The sequence below is a fragment of the Schistocerca piceifrons genome, chromosome 2 (genome assembly GCF_021461385.2).
Source record: "Schistocerca piceifrons isolate TAMUIC-IGC-003096 chromosome 2, iqSchPice1.1, whole genome shotgun sequence".
In the NCBI taxonomy this organism is placed as follows: domain Eukaryota; kingdom Metazoa; phylum Arthropoda; class Insecta; order Orthoptera; family Acrididae; genus Schistocerca; species Schistocerca piceifrons.
This window is the reverse complement of record NC_060139.1, coordinates 305325063-305351385: the sequence shown is the minus strand read 5'-3', so window position 1 is coordinate 305351385 and position 26323 is coordinate 305325063. Positions and strand designations below refer to the sequence as shown.

Below are 26323 nucleotides of genomic sequence, written 5' to 3'. Positions count from 1 at the left end.
CCGCCTGTAGGACATGCCAGTCCACACAGTAATGTTAATCAAGGACCTTCTGATTGGTTCCTCCGCCATAATTCTCTTATTTCTACTCGTTTCCCTATTCTGTAATATAGCTTGGAAGATGTAAATGCCACACTGAAGCAAGTGTTGCTGGGTTGGGTTGTTTGGGGAAGGAGACCAGACAGCGAGGTCATCGGTCTCATCGGATTAGGGAAGGACGGGGTAGGAAGTCGGCCGTACCCTTTCAAAGGAACCATCCCGGCATTTGCTTGGAGTGATTTAGGGAAATCATGGAAAACCTAAATCGGGATGGCCGGACGTGGGGTTGAACCGTCGTCATCCCGAATGCGAGTCCAGTGTGTCAGCCACAGCGCCACCTCGCTCGGTAAGCAAGTGTTGTGTACCTGGTAATTGCGAACTGTGAAAATGGCTTGAGATTCAGTGCTAGCGACAAGAATTCTGTAAATACAAATGGATATGCATAACATAAAGGTAAAATACCCAAAGCTAGTTACAAACATGAAAATTTTAAGTACAACAATGTTCTTGTTAATGTATGTTATCTGTGGCTACTTTATGAAAATACAGCAACTATAGTATACGTGCGCACCATTGAAAAAACAGAATACGTAAAATTCGACGTTTGTTGCTGCCTTTAAGTGTATTCTTCACACGACAAAATTTCCTGTGCTAAAATGACACTCGTGGCCTGAAGGCGGAGTGCTTTTTTTAAAAAAGTGTATATGATACAGGCACAATCTTAAAACTGTTAGTACAACATTAGTTATCGCGAGGTACCTGCTAGCAGATCATTTATTATTCATCGTAATACCATGAAGTGTGCAGAATGCTTATCACCACAAAGCTTGAAGCAATTGAGCAGCTACTGAAAAAAATGGCTCGTGAAACTGGCCTATATTTTCCAATGACTTCCATCAAAGATGAACAATTGCCTTCTGATCAAGCAGATCACAGCAAATGCTGTCCAACAAGGGAATTTTAAAAGTATGAAAAAACACAGTAGAGCTCAGTTTTAACAGATTCAGCGACTATTCTTACAAAATTTCATCCCGAGTAACTTCGTCTCTGATGTTCTCATCTTTACTATTTCTGACTTCCAAATGGAATGCAGCCAAATTGTGTCATACGAGATATTGAACCCGAACTCAGTTACCTGGTTTCTCTTTGCATGCGCATCGTACTGGTTGGCACAGTCAGAATACATAAAGTTGTGTTCATTAAAATAAATGGAACACAACATTTCAAATTTTGGTTCCACGAAACCATAGCAGTTTGCAAACAATTATCGATGATGAAATCAACAAAAATTTACTTCATCATTCAATAAAAGTAATAAAATAAAGAACCGGAAGAAAAAAGTACATGCTTTTTTAATTTGGAAAATGCTAAGCTATCGTAGTTCCCAAAAAGTGTAGCATTAGTATGAGATAGTGCTTCGTAATGTTTACCTAACATATGTTAAGATGTTAGCGTACTATTCTACAGATTAATCCTGTGCTGTATAACTGGAAGAGTGGATGGATCAGAAACAAGCATATACATTGCAAGTTAACGCAAAATTCCACTTGATACTGAAATATCTCTTGCTGAGTGTGAAACATACGTTCACTAAGGTGTTCCGTGGAAACGCTCAGTCCGTCAATCCATCTCCAGGAAGATGGAATGTTCCTATATACTCAAGAGCGTAAGAAAGGATACGTTGAATAAATATTAGCGCTTTTTTGTCTCACTTCATCTGCTTACGGAGTGAGGGAACATGTATCTATGCCTGTGTGTGTGTGCCCCAATTTCTCTTAAATTATTCGCAAGACGCCTACTCAAGATTACGATGGTGGTGACATGATATCAGTTTTTCTCGAATTCGAGTTCTCTAAAATTACTAGACGGGATTCTGCGGTAACTACGGAGTTTTTCTTCCGAAGAGTCCCTTTTAAGTATCCCCAACATCTCCATCACGCGTTATTATGGATTACATCAACTTAATTTGAACGCTATAGTGTGTGCGCCTACTTTATTCGATGTTTGTTGTCAAGGTAACTTGACACCAACGCCAAGCAATCGAACAATATTCTAGAATTGGTCGAACTAGTCTTGTTTGTGATCACCTTTGCAGGTACACTACACTTCCCCAAATCACTTCCAACAGATCTAAATGTTCTTTCAGCCTTCCCTGATAGCGTTTTACGTGTTCGTCGCGTTTAATGCTACTCCTAAATGTGACGTGATAAAGATGCTAGTCACTATTCTTGTGATCGGATACTTAGAGTTATAGGCGTAATCTTGCGTAATCTTTCATTTATTCATATTTAGAGAGCTGTCACTACATGAACTCCAAAGTTTGTAAGTCCTTTCGCATTTCCTTTAGAAAATGTAATTACGGTACTACCCTGCAGTAAACAGTACTGTCAGCGACCAATCTGATAGTGGTGATCATTGTCTGATATATTTTTTATGTATATTGAGAAAATTAGAGGCTGTATTACATTCGGGGCACATCCGATTCTTTCTTCAGATTTTGGTGAACATTCGCTGTACCGTAACGTATTGTGTTCCGTTAGGCAAATATTCACCGAACAAATAACTCCTAAGTACTCTGACAGATGGGTGTCTTGTTAAGTGGTAGATAATGTTGTACAGAGTAAAGTCTGAGTGGACACATCTGTCCAGACGTACATTCTCATGCTGAATTTATCTTTAGTGCGTATAATAAAATACCCCGCCATGTTCTTCTGTATGTATTGGAACGCTTATCTCAGGAAGTACTGTAGGGATTTTCATAAGATTTTCTCTAACACATATTCACGACGAAGATTTGTTGTTAATTCATTATCGTTAAGACAGCCAAGTGGTCCGGCCATGAATACGCAGTGCTATCTGTGCAAAACCGGGGCGGGTCACTAACTCCATACAGTTAAGAGGTGACTGGAGACTGAGGACAGGCTTATTTGGCAAAGAGTAAGCTACGAATTCGACCTCACAGTTCACACATTGCGATTTAGGTAAAGCGAGGGAAACTTACCTCAGGATGGTTAAAGTGCATTTGAAACTCACTCCTCCAGAATGAGAGCATCATTAAGTTTACGTTGTTATCACGGGCTGTCTATGTTTGCAATGTCCGCGCCTGGTAGCTGAGTGGTCAGCGCGACGGAATGTCATGCCTAACAGCCCGGGTTCAATTCCCGGCTGGGTCAGAGATTTTCTCCGCTCATGGACTGGGTGTTGTGTTGTCATTTCATCCCCATCGACACGCAAGCCGCGAAGTGGCGTCAACTCGAAAGACTTGCGCCAGGCGAACAATCTACCCGACGGGAGGCCCTAGCCAAACGGCATTTCCATTATTTTTGCAATTTGTAGGTTAGGGATATTTTTGCTCGTAATACGCCGTCTTGAGTACTTTATTTTTCAGTTTAACTTCGGTCAAGCTTTCCACTGATGTAAACACCCCGTAGTCAAATGGTGATTTCCACGAAAGAACACCAGCGCATATTATAGGAAAAAGAAATACTTTAGATCAAATGGCGTCGGTTCGATCCTACTTGCAATGTTGGACAGCGATATTATGACCGTAGACAAACTCCAGAGCTATAAAATGAGAGGCAGTAGCAATACACTATCCATTGTTTCTGCTGGTCGAGTGAAAGAAATTATAGACACAGGAATCGTGGTGAAAACTAAACGATATATTCTTCAGGCATTTCCCTGCAAATATTAAAACGATAGAAACACGCGGAGATCCGATGACCATGGGAGGAAATAAAATTAATTGCGCCTGGGTTCTACTGCGCCGTATGAAGGTTTACCTGTTGCGACAATAACCTAAGTGGACATCAACTCGGGTTCAAACGCAAACGCTCATTCTTAAAGAAGACGGCAGCACGATCTACATCTACATTTATACTCCGCAAGCCACCCAACGGTGTGTGGCGGAGGGCACTTTACGTGCCACTGTCATTATCTCCCTTTCCTGTTCCAGTCGCGTATGGTTCGCGGGAAGAACGACTGTCTGAAAGCCTCCGTGCGTGCTCTAATCTCTCTAATTTTACATTCGTGATCTCCTCGGGAGGTATAAGTAGCGGGAAGCAATATATTCGATACCTCATCCAGAAACGCACCCTCTCGAAACCTGGCGAGCAAGCTACACCGCGATGCAGAGCGCCTCTCTTGCAGAGTCTGCCACTTGAGTTTATTAAACATCTCCGTAACGCTATCACGGTTACCAAATAACCCTGTGACGAAACGCGCCGCTCTTCTTTGGATCTTCTCTATCTCCTCCGTCAGACCGATCTGGTACGGATCCCACACTGATGAGCAATACTCAAGTATAGGTCGAACGATTGTTTTGTAAGCCACCTCCTTTGTTGATGGACTACATTTTCTAAGCACTCTCCCAATGAATCTCAACCTGGTACCCGCCTTACCAACAATTAATTTTATATGATCATTCCACTTCAAATCGTTCCGCACGCATACTCCCAGATATTTTACAGAAGTAACTGCTACCAGTGTTTGTTCCGCTATCATATAATCATACAATAAAGGATCCTTCTTTCTATGTATTCGCAATACATTACATTTGTCTATGTTAAGGGTCAGTTGCCACTCCCTGCACCAAGTGCCTATCCGCTGCAGATCTTCCTGCATTTCGCTACAATTTTCTAATGCTGCAACTTCTCTGTATACTACAGCATCATCCGCGAAAAGCCGCATGGAACTTCCGACACTATCTACTAGGTCATTTATATATATTGTGAAAAGCAATGGTCCCATAACACTCCCCTGTGGCACGCCGGAGGTTACTTTGTCTGTAGACGTCTCTCCATTGATAACAACGTGCTGTGTTCTGTTTGCTAAAAACTCTTCAATCCAGCCACACAGCTGGTCTGATATTCCGTAGGCTCTTACTTTGTTTATCAGGCGACTGTGCGGAACTGTATCGAACGCCTTCCGGAAGTCAAGAAAAATAGCATCTACCTGGGAGCCTGTATTTAATATTTTCTGGGTCTCATGAACAAATAAAGCGAGTTGGGTCTCACACGATCGCTGTTTCCGGAATCCATGTTGATTCCTACATAGTAGATTCTGGGATTCCAAAAACGACATGATACTCGAGCAAAAAACATGTTCTAAAATTCTACAACAGACCGACGTCAGAGATATAGGTCTATAGTTTTGCGCATCTGCTCGACGACCCTTCTTGAAGACTGGGACTATCTGTGCTCTTTTCCAATCATTTGGAACCCTCCGTTCCTCTAGAGACTTGCGGTACACGGCTGTTAGAAGGGGGGCAAGTTCTTTCGCGTACTCTGTGTAGAATCGAATTGGTATCCCGTCAGGTCCAGTGGACTTTCCTCTATTGAGTGATTTGAGTTGCTTTTCTATTTCTTGGACACTTATTTCGATGTCAGCAATTTTTTCGTTTGTGCGTGGATTTAGAGAAGGAACTGCAGTGCGGTCTTCCTCTGTGAAACAGCTTTGGAAAAAGGTGTTTAGTATTTCAGCTTTACGCGTATCATCCTCTGTTTCAATGCCATCATCATCCTGTAGTGTCTGGATTTGCTGTTTCGAGCCACTTACTGATTTAACGTAAGACCAGAACTTCCTAGGATTTTCTGTCAAGTCGGTACATAGAATTTTACTTTCGAATTCACTGAACGCTTCACGCATAGCCCTCCTTACGCTAACGTTGACATCGTTTAGCTTCTGTTTGTCTGAGAGGTTTTGGCTGCGTTTAAACTTGGAGTGGAGCTCTCTTTGCTTTCGCAGTAGTTTTCTAACTTTGTTGTTGTACCACGGTAGGTTTTTCCCGTCCCTCACATTTTTACTCGGCACGTACCTGTCTAAAACGCATTTTACGATTGCCTTGAACTTTTTCCATAAACACTCAACATTGTCAGTGTCGGAACAGAAATTTTCGTTTTGATGTGTTAGGTAGTCTGAAATATGCCTTCTGTTACTCTTGCTAAACAGATAAACCTTCCTCCCTTTTTTTATATTCCTATTAACTTCCATATTCAGGGATGCTGCAACGGCCTTATGATCACTGATTCCCTGTTCTGTACATACAGAGTCGAAAAGTTCGGGTCTGTTTGTTATCAGTAGGTCCAAGATGTTATCTCCACGAGTCGGTTCTCTATTTAATTGCTCGAGGTAATTTTCGGATAGTTCACTCAGTATAATGTCACTCGATGCTCTGTCCCTACCACCCATCCTAAACATCTGAGTGTCCCAGTCTATATCTGGTAAATTGAAATCTCCACCTAAGACTATAACATGCTGTGAGAATTTATGTGAAATGTATTCCAAATTTTCTCTAAGTTGTTCTGCCACTAATGCTGCTGAGTCGGGAGGTCGGTAAAAGGAGCCAATTATTAACCTAGTTCGGTTGTTGAGTGTAACCTCCACCCATAATAATTCACAGGAACTATCCACTTCTACTTCACTACAGGATAAACTACTACTAACAGCGACGAACACTCCACCACCGGTTGCATGCAATCTATCCTTTCTAAACATCGTCTGTACCTTTGTAAGAATTTCGGCAGAATTTATCTCTGGCTTAAGCCAGCTTTCTGTACCTATAACGATTTCAGCTTCGGTGCTTTCTATCAGCGCTTGAAGTTCTGGTACTTTACCAACGCAGCTTCGACAGTTGACAATTATAATACCGATTGCTGCTTGGTCCCCGCAAGTCCTGGCTTTGCCCCGCACCCGTTGAGGCTGTTGCCCTTTCTGTACTTGCCCAAGGCCATCTAACCTAAAAAAGCGCCCAGCCCACGCCACACAACCCCTGCTACCCGTGTAGCCGCTAAGCGATAAGTCTCCTTCCTAACATTATCCGACTACCAGTGGGTTGTTGTACTACCCCGAAAACATCTCTTCCGCGGCTGGCTTCAGTGAATCTGCCACATTGGCTGCTCCTAGGTTGGCAATCCACTTGGTTCTATAGGAACGTTCATTTCGCACGAGCAGCAGGTGAAATTGTTTCCTTTCAGTTCTCTGGTAATACCATCATTGCGCAAATTCGTAGACACGGAACCAAAAGTAATGTATCGCAGAATGTGCACCATGCAGCTCCTCTTCCATCTCCCACACTCACGTCATTGACAGTTATAAAAAAATCTAGAAATACCTCAGGGCATCAATATATCACACGTCCGTACTAGTCTTAATGAGTTCAGACATGCGGGTCGCTAACGAAAGGATGGTTAATGATAAAGGTACGTATCTCCCTATTGACAAATGTTTGCATGTCTTCAAATACTTAACTCTCCGTAGAGTTTTATGCCTCGAGTATACAACCGTAATCATTATGCGTAAGTCTGACACGTGTAACTGAATTGACAATAATTTTGAAACACGCTTGTATCAATCTTACTCAAGGTAACTGGGCGAGAGATATCGCATGTTGCATTCTCGTTCGTGCCCGCCTGTGAAGTACATTTGTCTGGTGCCATGAAATAGTTGATTTAGGGTCCTAACCAAAGAATAACTACACAACACGAACCAGGCTGACTTGGTTTCAGATTTTAAATCAGTGCACCAGCCGCAAATCTTAATATTTTTTCGATTATGGACTCCAAACATGATTTATTCTGCAATGCGCTTATCTTGTTGCAGGTGGCTTCGTAAGTTGATATGGAAGAGCTACAAGAAAGGAATCACGGAAGACGACTTATATGAAAGGCTCGAAGAAGACTGTACACAGGATCTGGGCGATCGTCTGGAAAAGTGAGTAGATATCTCGTTCCTATATGTTCTGTTAGTTCATTGATTATTATTAACAATACTAGATTCTTCCTTTTTGTAAAAAGTCTGTTTTCCTCCAAGGGAGTGCTTTTGGTAGAACTGAAGACTTTCAGTAAATTTGATAAGAGTTAACTAAAATTGATGATTCACACCCCAGACATTGCAGACAGCAATGGTAGTTTAAAACAAGTACTATAGCCACTTTGAAGCCATATTTTTGTATCAGGTTTGTTCATTTGCCACAGAAGTATTTCAAATAGTTTAAGGAATTAGTATGTCTCGTGCAGGTCGTGGGAAACTCTACAGCCCGCATTTGCCGAGAAATTCCTTCGCACTTTGTGATATTTTCTCTTCTCCCCTCAACTGAAAAAAGTTGCAAAGCGTCAGTTGTGCCCACGTCATAGACGTCCGACAAAAAGTTTAGCACACATCAGGTAATGTCAAAAATATAAAGTTTGCAGTGTGTGCCACACGGATCGAAATCGAAGGATTTTAATGTAGGGCTAGATTCATATGCAGCATAACATTTCGATCGAGAGAAAACAGTACTCCCCAACAAAGGCCCAAAATAATTTTGCCCTTTAGGATAACGTCTCTTCCTCAGCATTCATTTGTCGTTACTGGATAATTTGAAAAACTTATTTTTTTGTGTCCGAATGCTGTTAATGTCCCACAGTTGTTCAGTTACGCTAACAGCCCAATCAGTGAAGATCAAAAGAGGTCGAATAAGGGGGAAAATTCGTGTGCACTCACATTTTTGTACCGTGATAAGTAGTTAATGAATAACACATTAAAAATTCTGACCGGTGGGGAGTTGCGAGGGGTCCTTTAAAGGTTACTTTTATGTTTTTCTTGAATACCTCGAAAATGGAAGCTTATAGCGAAAATGTTTACCAATACGAAATTAAACCGCATAAAATTTTGTACAAAAAACTTACTGGGTTAAAAAATTAATCTGTGTGCATTCTTTACCTAAGTGCAGTAGAACCTACTGTGGGGTAAATTGTGTTCTGGGGGTGTGACAGTTTAGAGAGTAGATACATGAGAGGAAGGTTGGTCGTCGGGTTGTAGTCACGCATTTCTCTCTGTCATATGTCGGCGGTGTAGCCATATTGCAGTCAGTTGGCAGTGAATTAATGAATGACCGGAAAGTTATTGTGCTTCTCTCACCATTTACTGTGTTACTGGTAGCCTGCATAAGTCTCTTCTATTCAGAAATTGCTAGCAGTCGTAAAGTGGTCTGAGGGGTGGAGCGATTTACTATACACCAACAGACATACCTTTCAAGGTGAGTGTGAATATATGTGATGGATGGGATTAGTCGTGTGCTTGTCAAGAACACTACTGTGCTTCGATGTGTTGCTTGACTTGCGTTAAAATGTGTCAAGTTCCATAAAACCTAGGCGACCTATTTCCGTTGCTGATCTGGGCCTGATCTTGTCCACAAATCAGCACAGATCTAGAAAGCATCGCGAATATGTATGGCATCCTTAATAACACAGTCCCAGAAAGATGACGCTGGGGATAAAATTTCCGTCTGTTCGTAAAGCATACGATGTCCCGTGTCCAGGCAATGTTACGCTACCGCTGATTTATCAGGTTGCCCCAGGCGTGTATGACGATGTTCGACGCAACGTTCTTGCACGTTCGGCATGTCCGTCCAATATAAGATTTTCCACATTGGCATGGGATTTTGTACACGCAACGTTTTCTGAGGCCAAGGTCGTCTTTGACAGAGCACAATAAATTCCTCAATTTTCCTCAAGTGACGCAACGCATAGCTAAGATTTAGTTTAGACTTTCTTCAGTCTGATCTTGGTCTGATTTGCTCTCTGCGTGTTGACTGGCGAATATTCATCAGAGTACCTCAAGCTACCTCTTAGGTAGAAAAATGTGCACTCCACAGGTCCTGCTTCACTAGTGTAGAGCACCCATAGCCTGTCAAGGGGAGTCCTACCATTCTCCACCCCGTAACTAAGTCTTTGGTTAAGGCCCTCCACTCAGTTTCAAATCCAAGGATGCAATGCAATGCTGCAGATTGTGAACTCTGCTCGCACCCGACGAGCGAGACTAGCAGCCTTCACCAATTCAGCGAGCCCATATGAACTGCGGATGTTATCAGAACCCAAACGACAGGCATCATTGGTGTCGACTTGAACCACAACTTGAAGATGACTGCTAACTTCACGCTCGATAGGCGCAGGTTACGCCGCCACCGCATGTCAAACTAGGCCTCTGCAGACCTACAGTATAGAGTGCACATTGGCTTTCATTCCAGCCCTAGCCGTTGTTTCCTCAATGGGCTCCACAGGGCGCCTAACGTGAGTCCCGACAACTAGCAAGCGCCCAGCCACGTGTGCCTCCTCGGACCCTGCAGAAGGAACGGCCCCAAGTTCTCACAGGGCGAATAGGCCAGGTCAGATGTCCAGCCTTCACATTGCCCCCCCCCCCCCCCCCCCCCCCCACCTCGAGCGAGCGATCCCGTTACCACTCATCCTGCGGTGAGGGCGGATACACAGCGTCGGGCACGCTAGGAGGCGCCTCGGCAGCAGAGCCCGTGGGCCAAACAAGCGGCACCTGAGGTGTCCCATGCGACGCGCCAAATTTCCGCTACCACTACACCGACACAACAGCCTGAAGATGGCTGACCATAGCCATAAACGCATTCAACTCAGTGAAATTATTTTGTCTACTCACAGAGAACTGGACAAGAAACGCTAGGGAGGCATATCCTGCCTGTAAACTGAAAACGGAAGAGTGCTGGTAATGGGGAAGTTACCTTTCCTGCAAGACTGAGTCAGTTTTCACTCTAGCAGTGTAAAACAATTGTAAGAGATTTAGATTCTCTCCATATGCGTTTCTTGCATTATTACTGCCAACTACTCATATCTTTATTCCATGTCATGTTAACCCTCTTAGTGGAAAATAAACACCCCCGGGCATGTGTAGACGATGGAACGTCAGTGATTCCAGTCGCAGTGCGAAAGGGTCGGTGTAACTTTGTGAAACATCCTGTAGCTGCGTCTTGTGACGTAGCAAGTAGAGTGAGTTGAGAATCGCCTGCTCAGTATGCAGACCTATGAAGGAAGTAAGTGCACACTCACATGGCGATCTACGTTGCCTCATACTTTCACCCTACTTCCTGTTACATCCCCAGAACGCAGTTTATCCCTTAGAACGACACTCCTGCACTTGTATGTGGCACACAAATTTAATATTTGCTCTTAAAACACTTCATTCAACAGTAAAAATTAATTTACCAATAAAACGTTATTTTTAATAACCTGTTTTTTTCTTCCCCTCCAATGTGGAAACTTATTCCTACAGAAAAATAAATCGGGTGTTTCTTGTAGAAATTGAAGGTAGTTTAATTTTGTACTGGTATATAGATTTACTAGAAGCTGTAGTTCTAAAGTTATTTCAGAAAGACCTAAAAAAGTGACCTTCAAGCTCCTGCCCCCCCCCCCTTTCTCACCCCACTGGCCAGGATTTTTAGTATGTTCTTCGTGGCTCATGCACCTACCACTGTACAAAAAATTGCGACAACACGACTGCATTTCTTTGGACTAGGCAAGTGAGGACAATCGTGGGCACCATGTGTTAGTTAATCGTGTCACCTTAGTTTTGTGTTGTCATATTTTACCTCTTTGTTAGTCGTATTTTGTGAAGCCGCAGCTGAGAATAGCCTAGAATTTGCCTAGCCGAGCCTGGGAAACCACGTACAAACTACTTATTGCCCTGTTTGGCAGAAGAACTGTCATTAAGTTGCCTCTCGGGTTTGATCAGAGTCTGGCTCATCTCCGTGTGTCTCAAGCTGCCATGATGCGTGTTAAGCTGTACGAACTGGTCAGTATTCCAATCCAGAGAAAATCTTTCTTATATTTTGATTGTTTTCACATTTCTTTTTTTGGTCCTGTTTAATTCGTATTAAAGTGATATTAACGCAATTCCTTCGCGCGCCTGTACGCTATGTAAAGTATGAACTGAATATAGATTTGTGTTTATTTAAAGATGTGAAAAATTAAACACGTATAATTACTACCGCATTAATCGTGATTAAGCTGTGACTATCGATAAAGATTTGAATTAAGGAGGCCACCTTAAGCCTCGTTCATATATTACTAGCTATTTTACTAGCCTTTCATCTGTGGCTTCACCCACGCCTGTGTATGTCACATATATTGCACATGTCTCCCCCCTCCATCTCCCCCCCACCCCGCCCCCTCCCCCTTCTGGTCTGTCCACTATGTCACCCCAATGGGAGCTAGGTGGTTCTCATCTCCACTGTGATTACTTCCAGACAGTTGGTAGTATACGAACCAAATTTCACTGAAATCAATTCAGTGGTCCAAGAGAAGTGAAAATAAGCATAAACACAGACAAATCTTTATATAAAAACATTATAAGACTGAAAAATCTGCACCACGAAGGAATTATATCCGAACGGGACTGAAATCTGTAGATGTACATAATTCACCATTTCAAAAAAATTGGATGATTTATTCAAGAAAGCGAGCTTCAAACTGAGCAAGACACTAATGCGCTGGCTTACGTCAGGCCCTCATGCAAACAGTCACTCGGCTTGATAGAGTTGTTGGTTGCCCGCCTGAGGGATATCGTGTCAAATTCTGTCCAATTGGCGTATTAGATCATCAAAATGCTGAGCTGATTGGAGGGCCTTGCCCATAATGCTCCAAAAGTTCTCAACCGGGGAGAGGTCAGGCGACCTTGATGGGCAAGGTAGGATTCCGCAAGCACGAAGATAAGCACCAAACACTCTCGCCGTGTGCAGGCGAGCATTATGTTTCCATGAAGGGAAACAAAACGAGGGGTAGAACATCGTTGACGTATCTCTGTGCTGTAAGGGCGCCGCGGGTGACAATCAAAGGGATGCTGCTATGAAACGAAATGGAACCGTACACCATCACCCCCGGATGTCGGTCCTTATTGCGGGCGTCTCCAGGACATGTCTTCGGCGGTCATCGGGGCATGGCAAATCGACGATACTCTGCGCCCCATTTTGTTACCCTTCATGGTAAGCCAACCTGAGTTTACAGTTCACAAGGATAATGCCGGTCCTCACACGGTGAGACTTCCTACTGCTTATCTTCGTGCTTGCGAAACCCTACCTTCGCCAGCAATGTCGCCGGATGTCTCCCCAACTGAGAACATATATATCATTGTGGGTAGGGTCTTCAAACCAGCTCGGAATTTTGACGACCTAAAGCGGCAGTTGGACATAATGGGGCTCGATATCATTCAGGAGAACATCCAACTACTCTGCCAACCAATGCCAAGCCGAATAACTGGTTGCGTAAGGACCAGAGGTGGACAAACGCGTTATTAACTTGCTCAGTTTGTGAAGATCTTTCTCTTAAAAAAATATTATCTAATTTTTATGAATCTATAACCACTGTCTGTCAGTAAATGTACATTACAGCTACAGATTTCCGTCTTCTTCGAATAATCCCTTCATGATTCGTGTTTTCTTTTTCCCCTTCGAGCATGTATCTTAAATTTGTAGGCATCACTTCCTATTTTAATTTTCCTTTAGCTCGAATTTGCGAAATGTTTGGTATGCTTTCTTCAGATTATTTTATTTTGCCTGTACCTGCAGTTACTTCTACATGCTTTCTATGGCGTAATTTTTTACACCGACTGAGGTGACAGTACAGTTACGATACGAATGCGTGCTGAAAATTAATGCGTCCGATTTTTATGTGAAAAATCTTAACTCTTTTTAAATAAAACAAACGTTATCAGCTTCGTACATCTGTGTTCTTCTTGTCTACATACGTATTTCTCAACAGTCGCCCTGGCGACGAACACATTTCTCACAGACAGACACCAGTTTGACACCATCACTGTACAATGTTCAACTTTGTTGACGAAGCCACAACCTCACCTACCCTGGCATCGCTTCATCACCATGAAAAGTGAAGTCCTCGAACGTGTTCTTGGAGTTTCGGAGATGGATGAAAATAGGGTGGCGGCCAGGTAGGGACTGTACGTAGATGACAGCGAATCGAAGGGGTCGGATGTAGCACTCTTGTGTGGTCTGGCATTGTCACACTGAAGTACAGTGTGCTCTGTGTGAACGGACTCTTCGAATTCGAAACTCGATTACAGCACACTGTTTCTCGCGCACCGGTATAATAAAGTTACACACAGCCGTGCTACAAACAATTAAGACTTCTGGCGGCAGAGGGATGCAAATATGTAGACGTAAAGATGAAATATGTACAATGTTAACAACGTTTGTTTTATCTGAAAACCTTTGAGTTTTCGCATAAAAATCGGAGGATTACTTTCAAGCACACCCTCGTACTTCTCGTGTTCGGAAAGAGCAGGGTGCACATCTAGACTGATCATTCAGATTTATATGTAACTCCGATAGGTCGAATGCATTGTATGTTTCTTCGTAAAGGTTACGACCAATTTCCTTCCTTAACCTTGCCCTATACGACCATATGCTCTGTTAATGACTAAATAGTCGTTAAGATGTGAATCCCTAAATTTCCTTTTATCTGACTACTGGTTACGGTTTCCCGGTTAGAGCATCGCTTTATAATGTTCAACGTTTAAGGTTATAAAAGTAGACACTGGCCTCTGAACAGTAATATCTCCGTGATAAGTACCTGTTGCGGAATGTAAGAGATACGATGTGCATAGTGCAACCATAGCATAATGAATGATAGAACGTTCGCTACTGATGTGTACACTTTACATGGACATAGGGACTTACATTCGTCGTGCAATTCACTAAATGTGCAGATAATTAAAAAAATTTTAGAATCGTCATTGTGGTTATTTTTTTCAGATAATAGTTGTAGTCACTCATTGATCCAATATCGCGTGCTGTTATTACTTATTGCTTATATAATTAATTTGTTCAATGTTTACCTCAACCGGAAAAATGGAACCCTTAACGTATAGGTTCCATTTTGTTGTCCGTCTGCTTGCAAAGACCTCTTTTCCTTCTCTTGGGGTGGGGGAGGGGGGTTAAGGAAATTAAGCTTTTACGGCGAAGCAATCAAGACTATCACTTTTCCGGTTTTTTCCAAGTAGAGTCGATAGCTTGCACCTATGCTGTACTCGTACATACTGGTTACAGAGAGAAACAGCTTGATTTCCCTTTTGAGGATTGTGCAATTTTAGCAAACAATGTTGCAGGTCCAGTTGAGGCGGGAAGCGATAAGCATTCCGTTAGCAGTGGCTACCGTTACGTAAGTTACGTAAACTACAGACATGCATCACTTGTGACTTTGACTCGCTATGCTGGTATGCGAAGGATTTCAACACTGGAGCACCGGGTTGGGTTTTGAATCGCGTAGGCTACGACCGCGCGCCTAATTATACCAAGTACTTGTCGCCAAGGGCTTTAGTTTCATACAAATAAACGCACATCTCCAACTTCTTCTTGTATGTTTTATACGTTTTTTTAGGGAAACCCGAAACAAGCAGCTTTATAAGGCATAGTTTCACGTGTGTAAGTCCCACCCTTATTGCTCTCACTTCCTTGTTCCAGTAAGTGTTAAAAATGTTAGAAAATGCATGTACAAAATGACCTGTGTTCACACTATACCCACGTGGGCCAAGTTAAAAGAATTGTGGAGTTTTATACTACTACGTAAACAGGTTGTATATCACTGTCATGGCTGGCATCACAATGTTATTAAATTGTCTATAAGACATGATGCGCCCTTGTACATAGTACCTGTCAACTCCGAGTCGGGTTGGAGTTGCCCTTCTGACAATTTCATCAAACAATAGTGTTCCATGAACCGCTTTCACACCTTATTGCTCAACATTCCGCGAGAAAACTTGGGATTTGCGTGTCAAGAATGACAACATATTATAGAGATCATTGAGTCTTACATTGAGTGTTTTGAATTTCAATGTTTTGTCTTGTTTTATTCTGTTGACCATCTCTTCATATTTTGACATTGTAACGTCTTTCACAGATACTAAAAATTGCGCCCTGTTTTACATTCTTATTCCTTTAGCACGTACAGTTTTCCACTTTGTTCTTCTAGCGCATAATTAACTTGCCTTATATCCCAAAGTACATACCCTTTTACTATGCTCCGTGTTTTGTATTTTCCATTTACTATTGTTATTTAGTGAAGTTCAATCTTGTTAGTCATCACACAATGGCAATGAAAAATGGTTTCATATTCATAAGTAACTCGTACATGTTATATCGCCCTAAGATTTGTTAATCCCATTCTACTCTTGATGTAACTGTGTACTTCGTCCGTAACACGTCTTGGGCGTAGTACTGAAGATACGAAACCAGTGATTAACGGCTGTTGTACTTGACCTGTTGATAGTGTGTGTGGAGATTGAGGACCAATATACTGACCATGTATTTGTATTGCTTTAGGGCATCTCTCTGCGTCTCACTTTTTCATTTGTGAAATTATCAGTAATCAATCTGAGTTGAAGTAATGACTGAGGCATTTTAAAATACAATAAGACGATCTACCAAAACCTCGGTGAAAGTCACTTTCGTACCTGTGAAAAAGTAACTATTGAATTATTACACAGTTACAAAACTCAGCATTCTACTCAGAGGAATGAATTGTCCTGCTGACAATAGGAAAAGTTTTCACATATCAATAACTCATTGTATACTATAAGGAATTTTTTGAATTATGGTAAGTAGTCAGTTACAAAATTGTGTGTGTAGTGTCCATCCATATAAACGTGCATTCGTATGTGTGTATAATTTCAGTGCAAATGACAAGTTGCACACTAATTATCATCATGAATATGAGTTGTAGAAGACAGAACTAATAAATGTATCATCGACTTTTTCTTCTTCTAAGTCTTTCAAAGGTTAGGCAAAATTTGAGTGACATCTGTAAATAGAGAACCACCAAAAGAGAATTATTGTGTAATTAACAATGTTGTAGTTACGATAATGCATTTTGTGTGTCTTGTTTCAGATCTTGGGATAAGGAACTAACGAGGGCGAAAGAGAAAGGGAAGAAGCCAAACTTTGCAAGAGCGCTGTTCAGCGTGTTCTGGTTTATGGGTTCCTGGGTTGGCGTATTCATGTTCATAGAACATGTTATTGTGAGGTATGTGATCTAGTCGGTTAGATTGTGATAATTACAGGGACATAATTCTCTTCTCATAGTTCACAGAAGTATACTGATTTTTAAGTATGATTTTTACTGTTTGTTTATTGCTAAAGCAACTTCAGATATTACACATGCAAATATACACACAACCTTAAACTCCTGTTTCAAGCTTTGGCTTAGTTTGGTTTGATTGAGAATAGCAGCTGTATTTATATCAGTGTATTTGCGTTTTGACCATACCGTTCTAAATCAGAAAACACAAAATTTCAGTCTCAATTAATAAAACAATGACAACCATAAACGGTAATTACCCCGTCTAAAAATTACTTAAGGGTATGGACCAGTCCTTCATCAAAAACTATAATAATGATATACGTCCAACAAATAAAGTTGCATTGGCAGCAACTTTATATGACCAATGTAACTCACAATATTGTCAGATAATATTGTAGTACTTTGGAAGTTAGCAAAAGAGTACTTCACCGTACATACCACATCTGGGAGACTATTTCGGTCTTCGACTTCGCTTTCTTAGGTTTGTGTTGTGTCCGCCATCTAGATATGGTGACTTACAGATAGCGTAGCTCCGTTTCCTAAGAATGTTTCTCACTATCTTATTGATACGAATCTTGACTGTGCTGCACCTGTTCACAGTACGGTGTCTACTCTGGATATCTCACAGTGGTAATTGCTTGACGCAACTGATGCACAATTGAACTGCTATGTTAACAAGAGTGAAAGCCTTAAAATGAGCTTCACTAAAACGGTAACACGAGGTCGTTGGACACCATTTCCTTAGGTTACTTTGACGCTCCTAAGAAAGTGAACACTGTATGGTCAAAATGGTCCATAAACACACACTTTCACATAAAAAACACTATCCAAGTAATCAGCACTTAGTATGATCTCATTTTGCTACTTTTGCACTTTTAATCATTGGGGAACGCATCCACAAAGTTATCTAGCAATATCAAAAGACAAAGGTTTTCAGTAATACTAAAGTCTCTAGTGAGGCTAAATAAGCAATAAACAAAATGAGCAGTTTTCATGTATCTGGAACTAGCATAAAATTCGTCCTCTGGTCCGTCCTAGATAAAATGGACTCAGATTGGTGCTTTAGCTGGCAAGTCCAGCGAATCTCTTACTTCCTTTGAACCACAGAGCAATGATCCTGATTCGTTTAAGACAAGAATTATCTCGCCAATACTGAAATGACATACTCTAAACTATTGGCACGTTTCGACACAATCTGTATCGAACGACGTGGTCTGAGACCAAACACGCAAGAGCCACAAATCTTCACATCATTTCCGTGAATTTCACCGCTATTACACGAAACAAATAGATAATGTTCTCGAAGTAGTTAAGTCTACATACGACAATTTGTGGCACACAATGTGCCGTAACCCCCACTACAATAAACCAACCTGTGACGGCGTTGTTTGTATCCTACTAAGCGACGTCATACTCTCTCTTCGTAGGCCCTCACTTCTGTATCAACAGACGTACGCTGCCCCGTGCAATGCACGGTTGAATGTATTTTTCCACACTGCTGATTCCCCCTCCCCCTTCTTCATCCACTCGGAAATGGAGAGACGGAAAAATGATTGGCTGTACGCCTCTACTGGCCATAATCCCGCAAACTTTGTCCTTAGTCTTCATGCAGTATGAATACTGGAGCAGCGGAAGCCTTCAGCAGTTTCTCTCACTTGTTGGTTTCGCAAAAAATCAACATTTTTCCTCCAAGGTCTCCTATCTATTAACTCACGGACCATTTCGAACCAGCGGTAAGAAATCTAGCAGTACGCTTCTGAGTTGCTTCATCTTCTTTGAAGCCCACATCGTGGTTTTCTAGGCCTTCAAGCAGTATTCAAGAATGGGTCGCACAAATAATGTGCCGCTTCTACATTTGTGGCACAAATTGAGGAAAAGAATACATACTAGTTTGTGATGTGTGCACAGCGGCGTTTACATCTGTTCACCTATGACTGGTTGTTGAAAATGGTGCAAAACGTTCTACAGGAACTTGGAAACATGCATTCAGTGTATAGTACAGCAGACTAGCACAGGAAAGTAAGGCATTACTAGCCAATTGAAGGCTCCTAGATTCAAACATCGGCCTTAATCTGAGGAAGAAATTTCTGAGAACGTAAGTTTGCAACATAGAATTGGACGGAAGTGAATTACTGGCAGTGGGAAAACTGGAAATGAAGAGAATCAAAGTATCGAGGTGTGGTCTATAGGAAAATGCTGAAAACTAGGTGGACTAGTAAGAAAAAGAATGAAGTTCTTAGCAGAATCGGCGAAGAGAGTGGAGCACGTTCAGAAGAAGGTACAATGTGATAGGACATGTCCTAAGACATTCAGGAATAACTATGGTGATACTTTGCGGAACTGTAAAGGGTAAAAACTAAAGGGGAATATGGAGATAGAATATATGCAACAAATAATTGAAGGACATCGGTGAAAGTGCTACTCTGAGATAGAGATTGTTACAGGGGAGGAAATCACGGCGAACAGCATGAAGACATTTAAATGACTGATGGTCCAAAAGCTCTCCGAAAGTGCACAGAAAACATTTGGGACAGATGTCATTACAATTGGCAGAAATTATCACCATCGATAGAAACATACTGGAAGCTAGGTCGTTCAAGCTACAAAAGTCTGGCCAAATTCGCTCAGTAGATTTTGAAAAGGTGTTGCTCCACGTGGAAGTAAATTTATGCATAAACTCCACTCAACTTCTCCTTGCGATGAACTCTTTGAAGACGACAGTGTGGAGTCTGACGGAGAAGCAATTACACTCTCATCATATACCCGGATAAGCAATGAGGCGAAATGATTTGAAGTCAGAGTTCAGTTCTGTCAGTGGATTACGTTGTTGATCATGTAGTGAAACTGGCGGTCATCACTTAGAATAGTAGCTATAAGAGTAAATTGTAAGTCAATAAAAACACAAGTAATACTTTCCAACCATTAGTTTATCTCGAATTACTCAGCTCAGAAACCTGTATAATCTTATAGCATTGACAATAAATGCTAGGAACTCGTTGTACAAGTTTACCTTAATCTGATTAAAATGAGTAGGGCCTGTAGCTTCTATTACACTCGGCGTGCCATCTTCTGTAGGAGTACTTGATTAATCATCGTCCTTAACCGTGCCCTCTGTAATTGTTTCCACGTGTCTGATACCGCAAAGCAGTTGTTCACTTCGTTCGATACTGTCCACCAGCTAACATTTCAGCGCAACCTGTAATTAGTTCACTATCAGTGTTGGATGTTTCTCCTGTTGTCTTCCGTAAGCCTGATAAACATTGCATGCGTAACATTGGAAATTACCATAATTTGTACTTCCCAGTTTTTCCTCCCTTTCGTCTACCAAGCTGTCTGAAAACCTGTGATTAAATTTCGAAAACATACACCGCAAGCCAGATAATCTTTTGAGCTGCTGAGTCAGAGCAACTAGAAAACAGCAGAAATGTACAGAATTACCGGTCGACATCACTAAATTCCGTCTTATAACGAATTTTAGAGTGTAGGAAAGGTTTCCCAGGAAGAGTGGCCAATATTCAAGGACATGAAAGGAGCGAAAATCTAGTTAACTTGGGCTCTAGATTGTATGTCTTAAGAGCCATAGTTCTAGCTACAGTGCAAAAGATGTTTCACAGTGGCGAAGATGTAATGCTCGTAGCCCTTAAGTCATGCGTTTTAGAGCACGTGTTTACTTGAGTTTCTTTTTACTTCGAATGACAGTTCCCTTCATCCCTGAATATTGGCATCTCATTAATGGAGGACTCTGGTGCCGCGGCGTTGTGGCTCAGAACGATTCGTTTTTCAAAGCTGCCGACATTCTCTAAACGGCCATCCGTTTCACTAACTCTAGTCAACAAGCAAAAACGTGCGTTACGCAAAATGCCAGTTATGACTACAGCTTAAGTCCATAGCAACGTTTGAGACACGACCTCCAGATGCAATGTATGCACAGTCTTTTACGCATCTTCTCAAATACCCGTTGTACAATGAGACAGACAAGTAAATTCCCACGAACAAGCTAATCTTCAGGTTCTATTGAGATTTGATACTCCGACTTCGTAAGATGCGTTCGGAAACAATCCACAAGACTTAGGACAATCACGCTGGCCGTGTTACACGACGTACCCTCGCAATTCAAAGATGAGGGTATCTTATGAAGGTGCTCATGGTCATAACTATCGAAATAGAACGCTGCACTGTTGTTTTGAAATCACCTACTTCAGCCTACAAGAGATTCAGTGTCCGACCAGACTGGCAATACATAGCGAATGAGCATCGGATAATACATATTATCCAAACATGATTACCGGAAATAAGGCCCCGTTAGCTCGTCTTCTACAATGCCACCCCTACAACTTACACTATGTGATCAAAAGTATCCGGACACCCTGAAAAAACATGTTTTTCATATTAGGTGCATTGTGCTGCCACCTACTGCCCGGTACTCCATATCAGCGACCTCAGTATTCATTAGACTCGCGAGAGAGCAGAATGGGGCGCTCTGCAGAACTCAAGGACTTCGAACATGGCCAGGTGATTGGGTGTCACTTGTCATACGTCTGTACGCGAGATTTTCACTCCTAAACATCGCTAGGTCCACTGTTTCCGATGCGATAATGAAGTAGAAATGTGAAGGGACTCGTACAGCGCAAAAGCGTACAGGTCGACCTCGTCTGTTGACTGGCAGACCGCCACAGTTGAAGACAGTCGTAATGTGTAGTAGGCAGGCATCTATCCAGACCATCACAGGAATTCCAAACTACATAAGGATTCTCTGCAAGTGCTAGGACAGTTACGCAGGAGGTGAGAAAACTTCGATTTCAGGGTCGAGCGGCTGCTCACGCCAAACGACGCCCCGCTTAGTGTAAGGAGCGCAAATACTGGGCGATAGAACAGTGGAAAAACGTGTGGAGTGACGAATCACGCCACACAATATGGCGATCCAATGGCAGATGGCAGGGTGTGGGTGTGGCGAATGCCCGGTGAACGTCATGTGCTAGTCAGTGTTTGTAGTGCCAACAGTACGAGCAAAATTCGGAGGCGGTGGTGTTACGATATCACAGCACAGGCCTACATCGATGTTTTAAGCATCTTCTAGCTTCCCACTGTTGAACAGCAATTGGGAGATGGCGACTGCATATTTCAACACGATCGAGCACCTGTTCATAATGCACGGTCTGTGGCGGAGTGGTTACACGACAGTGACATCCTTGTAATGGACTGGCCTGGAGAGAGTCCTGAGATGAATCTCACAGAACACCTTTAGGATGTTTTGTAACGCAGACTTCGTGCCAGGCCTCACCGACCGACATTGATATCTCTCCTCAGTGCAGCACTTCGTGAAGAATAGGCTGTCATTCCCCAAGAAATCTTCCAGCACCTGATTGAACGTATGCCTGCGAGAGTGGTAGCTGTCATCAAGGCTAAGGGTGGGCCAACACCATACTGAATTCCAGCATTACCGATGGATGGCGCCACGAATTTGCCATTTTCAGCCAGGTGTCCGGATACTTTTGATCACATAGTGTTTATATTGCTGGTGATCTGAGACAAGGGTAGAGCATGGATTTTCATCGCTTCAGACATAGCTATGAAGACAATTAAAAGTAAATCATTGTTGAAAGTTGCTTAATTTTTCATTAAAAAAACTGTAGGAATTCAGTTCTGCAGTACAGCGCTGGAGAATCTATTGACAGAACTCAACTGGGCTTGAAAATTATTTGGTCTCATTGCTTGGACACATTGCTTTATCTTCAATAACGAGTCATGAACTACTCAATGCCACAGGCAGTTCTTTGTCATGAAACATAAGAAGTTTACGGATATGTGTCTCACCTTCAGTGCTTATTCAAGAACTTGTAGTTGCTGAAAAAATCATTTCATACTATTAGTTCTTTCTACGTTGTGCTGAATAATTCAAAAGGGAGTTCCAGGGTTCATCCTTGGGTTCACTCCCATTCCTTTTATATGTGAATGACCTACTTAGCAGTCAACAAGCAAAAATGGTACTTCTTCAAACGGTACTGCTGTTCTAATAAATTCCGTAAGAGAGAAAGCAACAGAAAATGTTTCCCAGAGAATTAAGTGGTTCGGCGAAAATGGACTCTGCCTGAATTTTAAAAAATACCTCACTCAGTTCCGTACAACAAGTGCTCATACCAATAACTGATGAGGGACATGAGCAGAAGTCAATAAGTAGGGCAGAATGCTCTAAACGTATGGGTGTACATATCGAGGGAAACTTGAACTGGAAGACGCATGCTCCCGATCTTCTCAAGCAGTTAAGCTGAAAGAAAAAGGAACAGTGAAATAACAGAAAAGAATTGTTACCCAATTGCAGCTGAAAAGTAACCAAAGCCATCAGCTTACACGGACGACAGACTAAAGATTACTCTTTAAATGACTTACCTGTTATGAATTACGATAGGGGGCACAGATATAAGTGTAATTCTGAAAAGTCGAAGTTGCAAAAAGGGTGAGGAAATAGGAAAAGAGTAATAATTGCATTTTATTTTCTCTTCGGTGAGCGTGAAAACATAGACCAGCAGTTTTCATCACAGATAAAAACGAAAACGTTTTGGTTCGGGTAGTTGATGGATATTTCGAGCAAGAACCTCGCATCATATACTATCCTCCTGAGTTAACAAGCAACTGTATGTATGAGGCATTTTCAGACGCAATTAGAGCATGTTGGCTTTGAATCTCGTCAGAAACGTGCTTGGAGCCGCAACTTCTATCATCTTTGTCTTTCGGACTCTTTAACGCAAAATCTTCATCGTAGGTAGTCCCTAAAATAGTCAGGCGTAGAGATTTCGGGAGATCTTCAGTGCCTTTAAGGATTCTTCGTAATCGATCTGCTTTTCAGCTCCTTGATAATACTACAGCAAACATGTCTGTGTTGCTGCTTTGTTCACCTAAGACACCATTTTAAACTTCGGAACGTTGCATTCTGCGTGAGGCTCGGCAAATTGTCGGCACGTGACCAATGATGATAGGAGCGCCGAGTGGAGCGTTGATGAAACATATAACTATGCATAAACCTGCTAGGATTCTATCACACAATAAATTCGACCAGGATAGTGGCCGTATACTTAGAGCTGTCTGTAAGTGTGCTCTCGATGTTACGAGACTTCAAGAAAATTCGCAGTGTCTTTTATGTTCCAACGCGAGAAATTGCACTGCTGGCATTGCATATGTCGACACGGTCTCTGGCAGCATGACATTACCATGACGTATATCGGCCAATCACAGACCGGTTAATGCCTTCGTAACGCCATCATTGAAGCAGATATGGTAGTTTTTCCTGAAGGAAGATGAAAGAAGTTACCATCAAAAGCTCAAGTTTTTACTTTAGTTTGCTGTGGCTGGACGACTAGGCACATTTTATACAAAGATTTTGTCTCCAGAAACTTACTTCCAATTCCCCGTTTGTTACACCGCTGTAAATAAACTGAAAGTCAGAAGTCATGGTCTAGCAATATGCATTTCTACAGGTGCCGGTAGTATCAAGTACCCAAGGTATAAAAACGGCAGTGGATTGGCGGAGCTGTCATTTGTACTCAAGTGACTCATGTGAAAAGGTTTCCAATGTAATTATGGTAGCACGACGAGAATTAAGACTTAGAACACGGAATGATAGTTGTCATTCGGAAATCATTAGGGTATTCAATATTCCGAGATCCATAGTGTCAGAAGTATGCCGAGAATACAAAATTTCAGGTATTACTTCTCACCACGGACAGTTTCCTAGTTTGGACGACTGATCTTCACCAGGATCAATCTCGAATGAAACACAGGCACAGAATGTGAGGGAGGCAAATTGCGCTCGCGGTTTAATCACTTAGATCTCCAGAAATCAAAAGGTTAACCAAGTGTGCCGATGACAGCAGCGCCTCCAGTCACCCATTGGATGGGGGAAGTACCCACTGTGAATGGGGCAGGGAATCCTGAACGAAGTAACCACGTTCCAAAGAGCAACGGCTGTTTCTCACGAGCCACCATCTTACGGGTTTTTAAGTACGGAAATGACTAACGCCAGCGAATCCAGTCCTTAAGTACAGTGAGTCCTACAATGGGGGATTTTATTAAGAGTTTTCCTTGCTCAAACCAGCGAGATTAAACATGTAAAACTCGACCACAAACTTAAATTTAATCTAGAGTAATTAACGCATCAGCCTTCGAATCATGACTACAATTCAATTTTTATTATTTAAATTATACTCCCCATTTTGACCACCAAGCGTAAACCTAGCGCTGTGGCTGCAAGAGAAACGTTTAGAAATGTTGTCATATGTAATGGATTAGGAACAGCGCGTGAGCAGAAACGGAAAAACAAATGAGAAGTGCATGATGTTGATTTTGCTATTAAACGTCGCTTACACAGTTTGTTCATACTGAACAAAGGAGACGTCGAGATGGAGTGCCCTGCCACACTTGTTCCTGGTCGTCAAAATTGGAACTACGTTTTTCCACCGTAAATTGGGTCTGCATTAACGCATTAGCATATGTACCAAGTTTCGTTGCCATTAGATAATTATAACCTACCCTAGACTTCACTGAGCAGCTGCATTTTAATTACAGCCACCAGACTTACGTCAATGTCTTCCACACTACTAATAAACGTTTGGGTGAGTAATAGTGAAACGCCGTTAGCAAAAACCTCGAAAATTTCTAGACAAATTCACTTCAGATTTTAAACGATACTCAAATATTCAGACAGGCATAGACTGTATATTTCTTTAAGCAACTTGGTACCGGTTTTCTGTTAAAACTGATCGTGAGAAAGAAAATGCTCTGCTGTAAAAAATGTGCAGTATTGTTTCTTTTTTCACAGTTAGTTTTAACTACTATAGTGGAGCATTTAAACCATTAGAGGGGGGGGGGGGGGGAGATCAGTGCTTAACGTGCCGTCGTCAACGAAGTCATTAGAGACGGAGCACTAGCTCAGAGTAGGGAAGGATGGAGAAGGAAAAAGAGGCCGTGCCCTTCCAGAGGAACTTTCCCGTCATTTGCCTGAAACGATTTAGGAAAATCGCGGAAATTAAACAGTTAGGTAAATTGTTTCGGCCACTTATATTTCTTACTCATTAAATATATTTTCAAACATTAATTGTATTAACAATAATGTTCTGGTTTGTTTTCTTCCTCGCAGATTGTTTTCACAGACAATAAGGAAGTTGTATTTCTGGCTTATCGGGTTACGATAGGAATACCACTAAAGAATCTGAATTTGCAATAACAATAAACTTGACCTAAATTCAGAGGAGAGGGGGGAGGAGATGTGGTGGTCAGAGCAGTGGGAGGAAATGGACGTGGTGGTGGTGGTGGTGGTGGTGGTGGTGGTGGTGGTGGTGGTGGTGGTTGTTGTTGTTGGAGAGGGGGGGACAGGAGAAGATGGAAAGAGGGAGAGTAGATTACCACATACATCCAATCCCTCA

The 26323-nt window shown here is 42.0% G+C and overlaps 1 protein-coding gene across 4 annotated transcripts in view; it reads left to right on the top strand.

The window, feature by feature from the left end:
- Nucleotides 1-26323, top strand: part of LOC124775109 (ATP-binding cassette sub-family C member 4-like) — a 203973-nt gene that overhangs the window by 26328 nt on the left and 151322 nt on the right. For all 4 annotated transcript variants that reach the window (XM_047249940.1, XM_047249938.1, XM_047249939.1 and 1 more), the window contains exons 2-3: nucleotides 7636-7746; nucleotides 16716-16850. In XM_047249940.1, the coding sequence (XP_047105896.1) occupies nucleotides 7636-7746; nucleotides 16716-16850 (246 nt within the window). The remainder of the gene's footprint in view (nucleotides 1-7635; nucleotides 7747-16715; nucleotides 16851-26323) is intronic.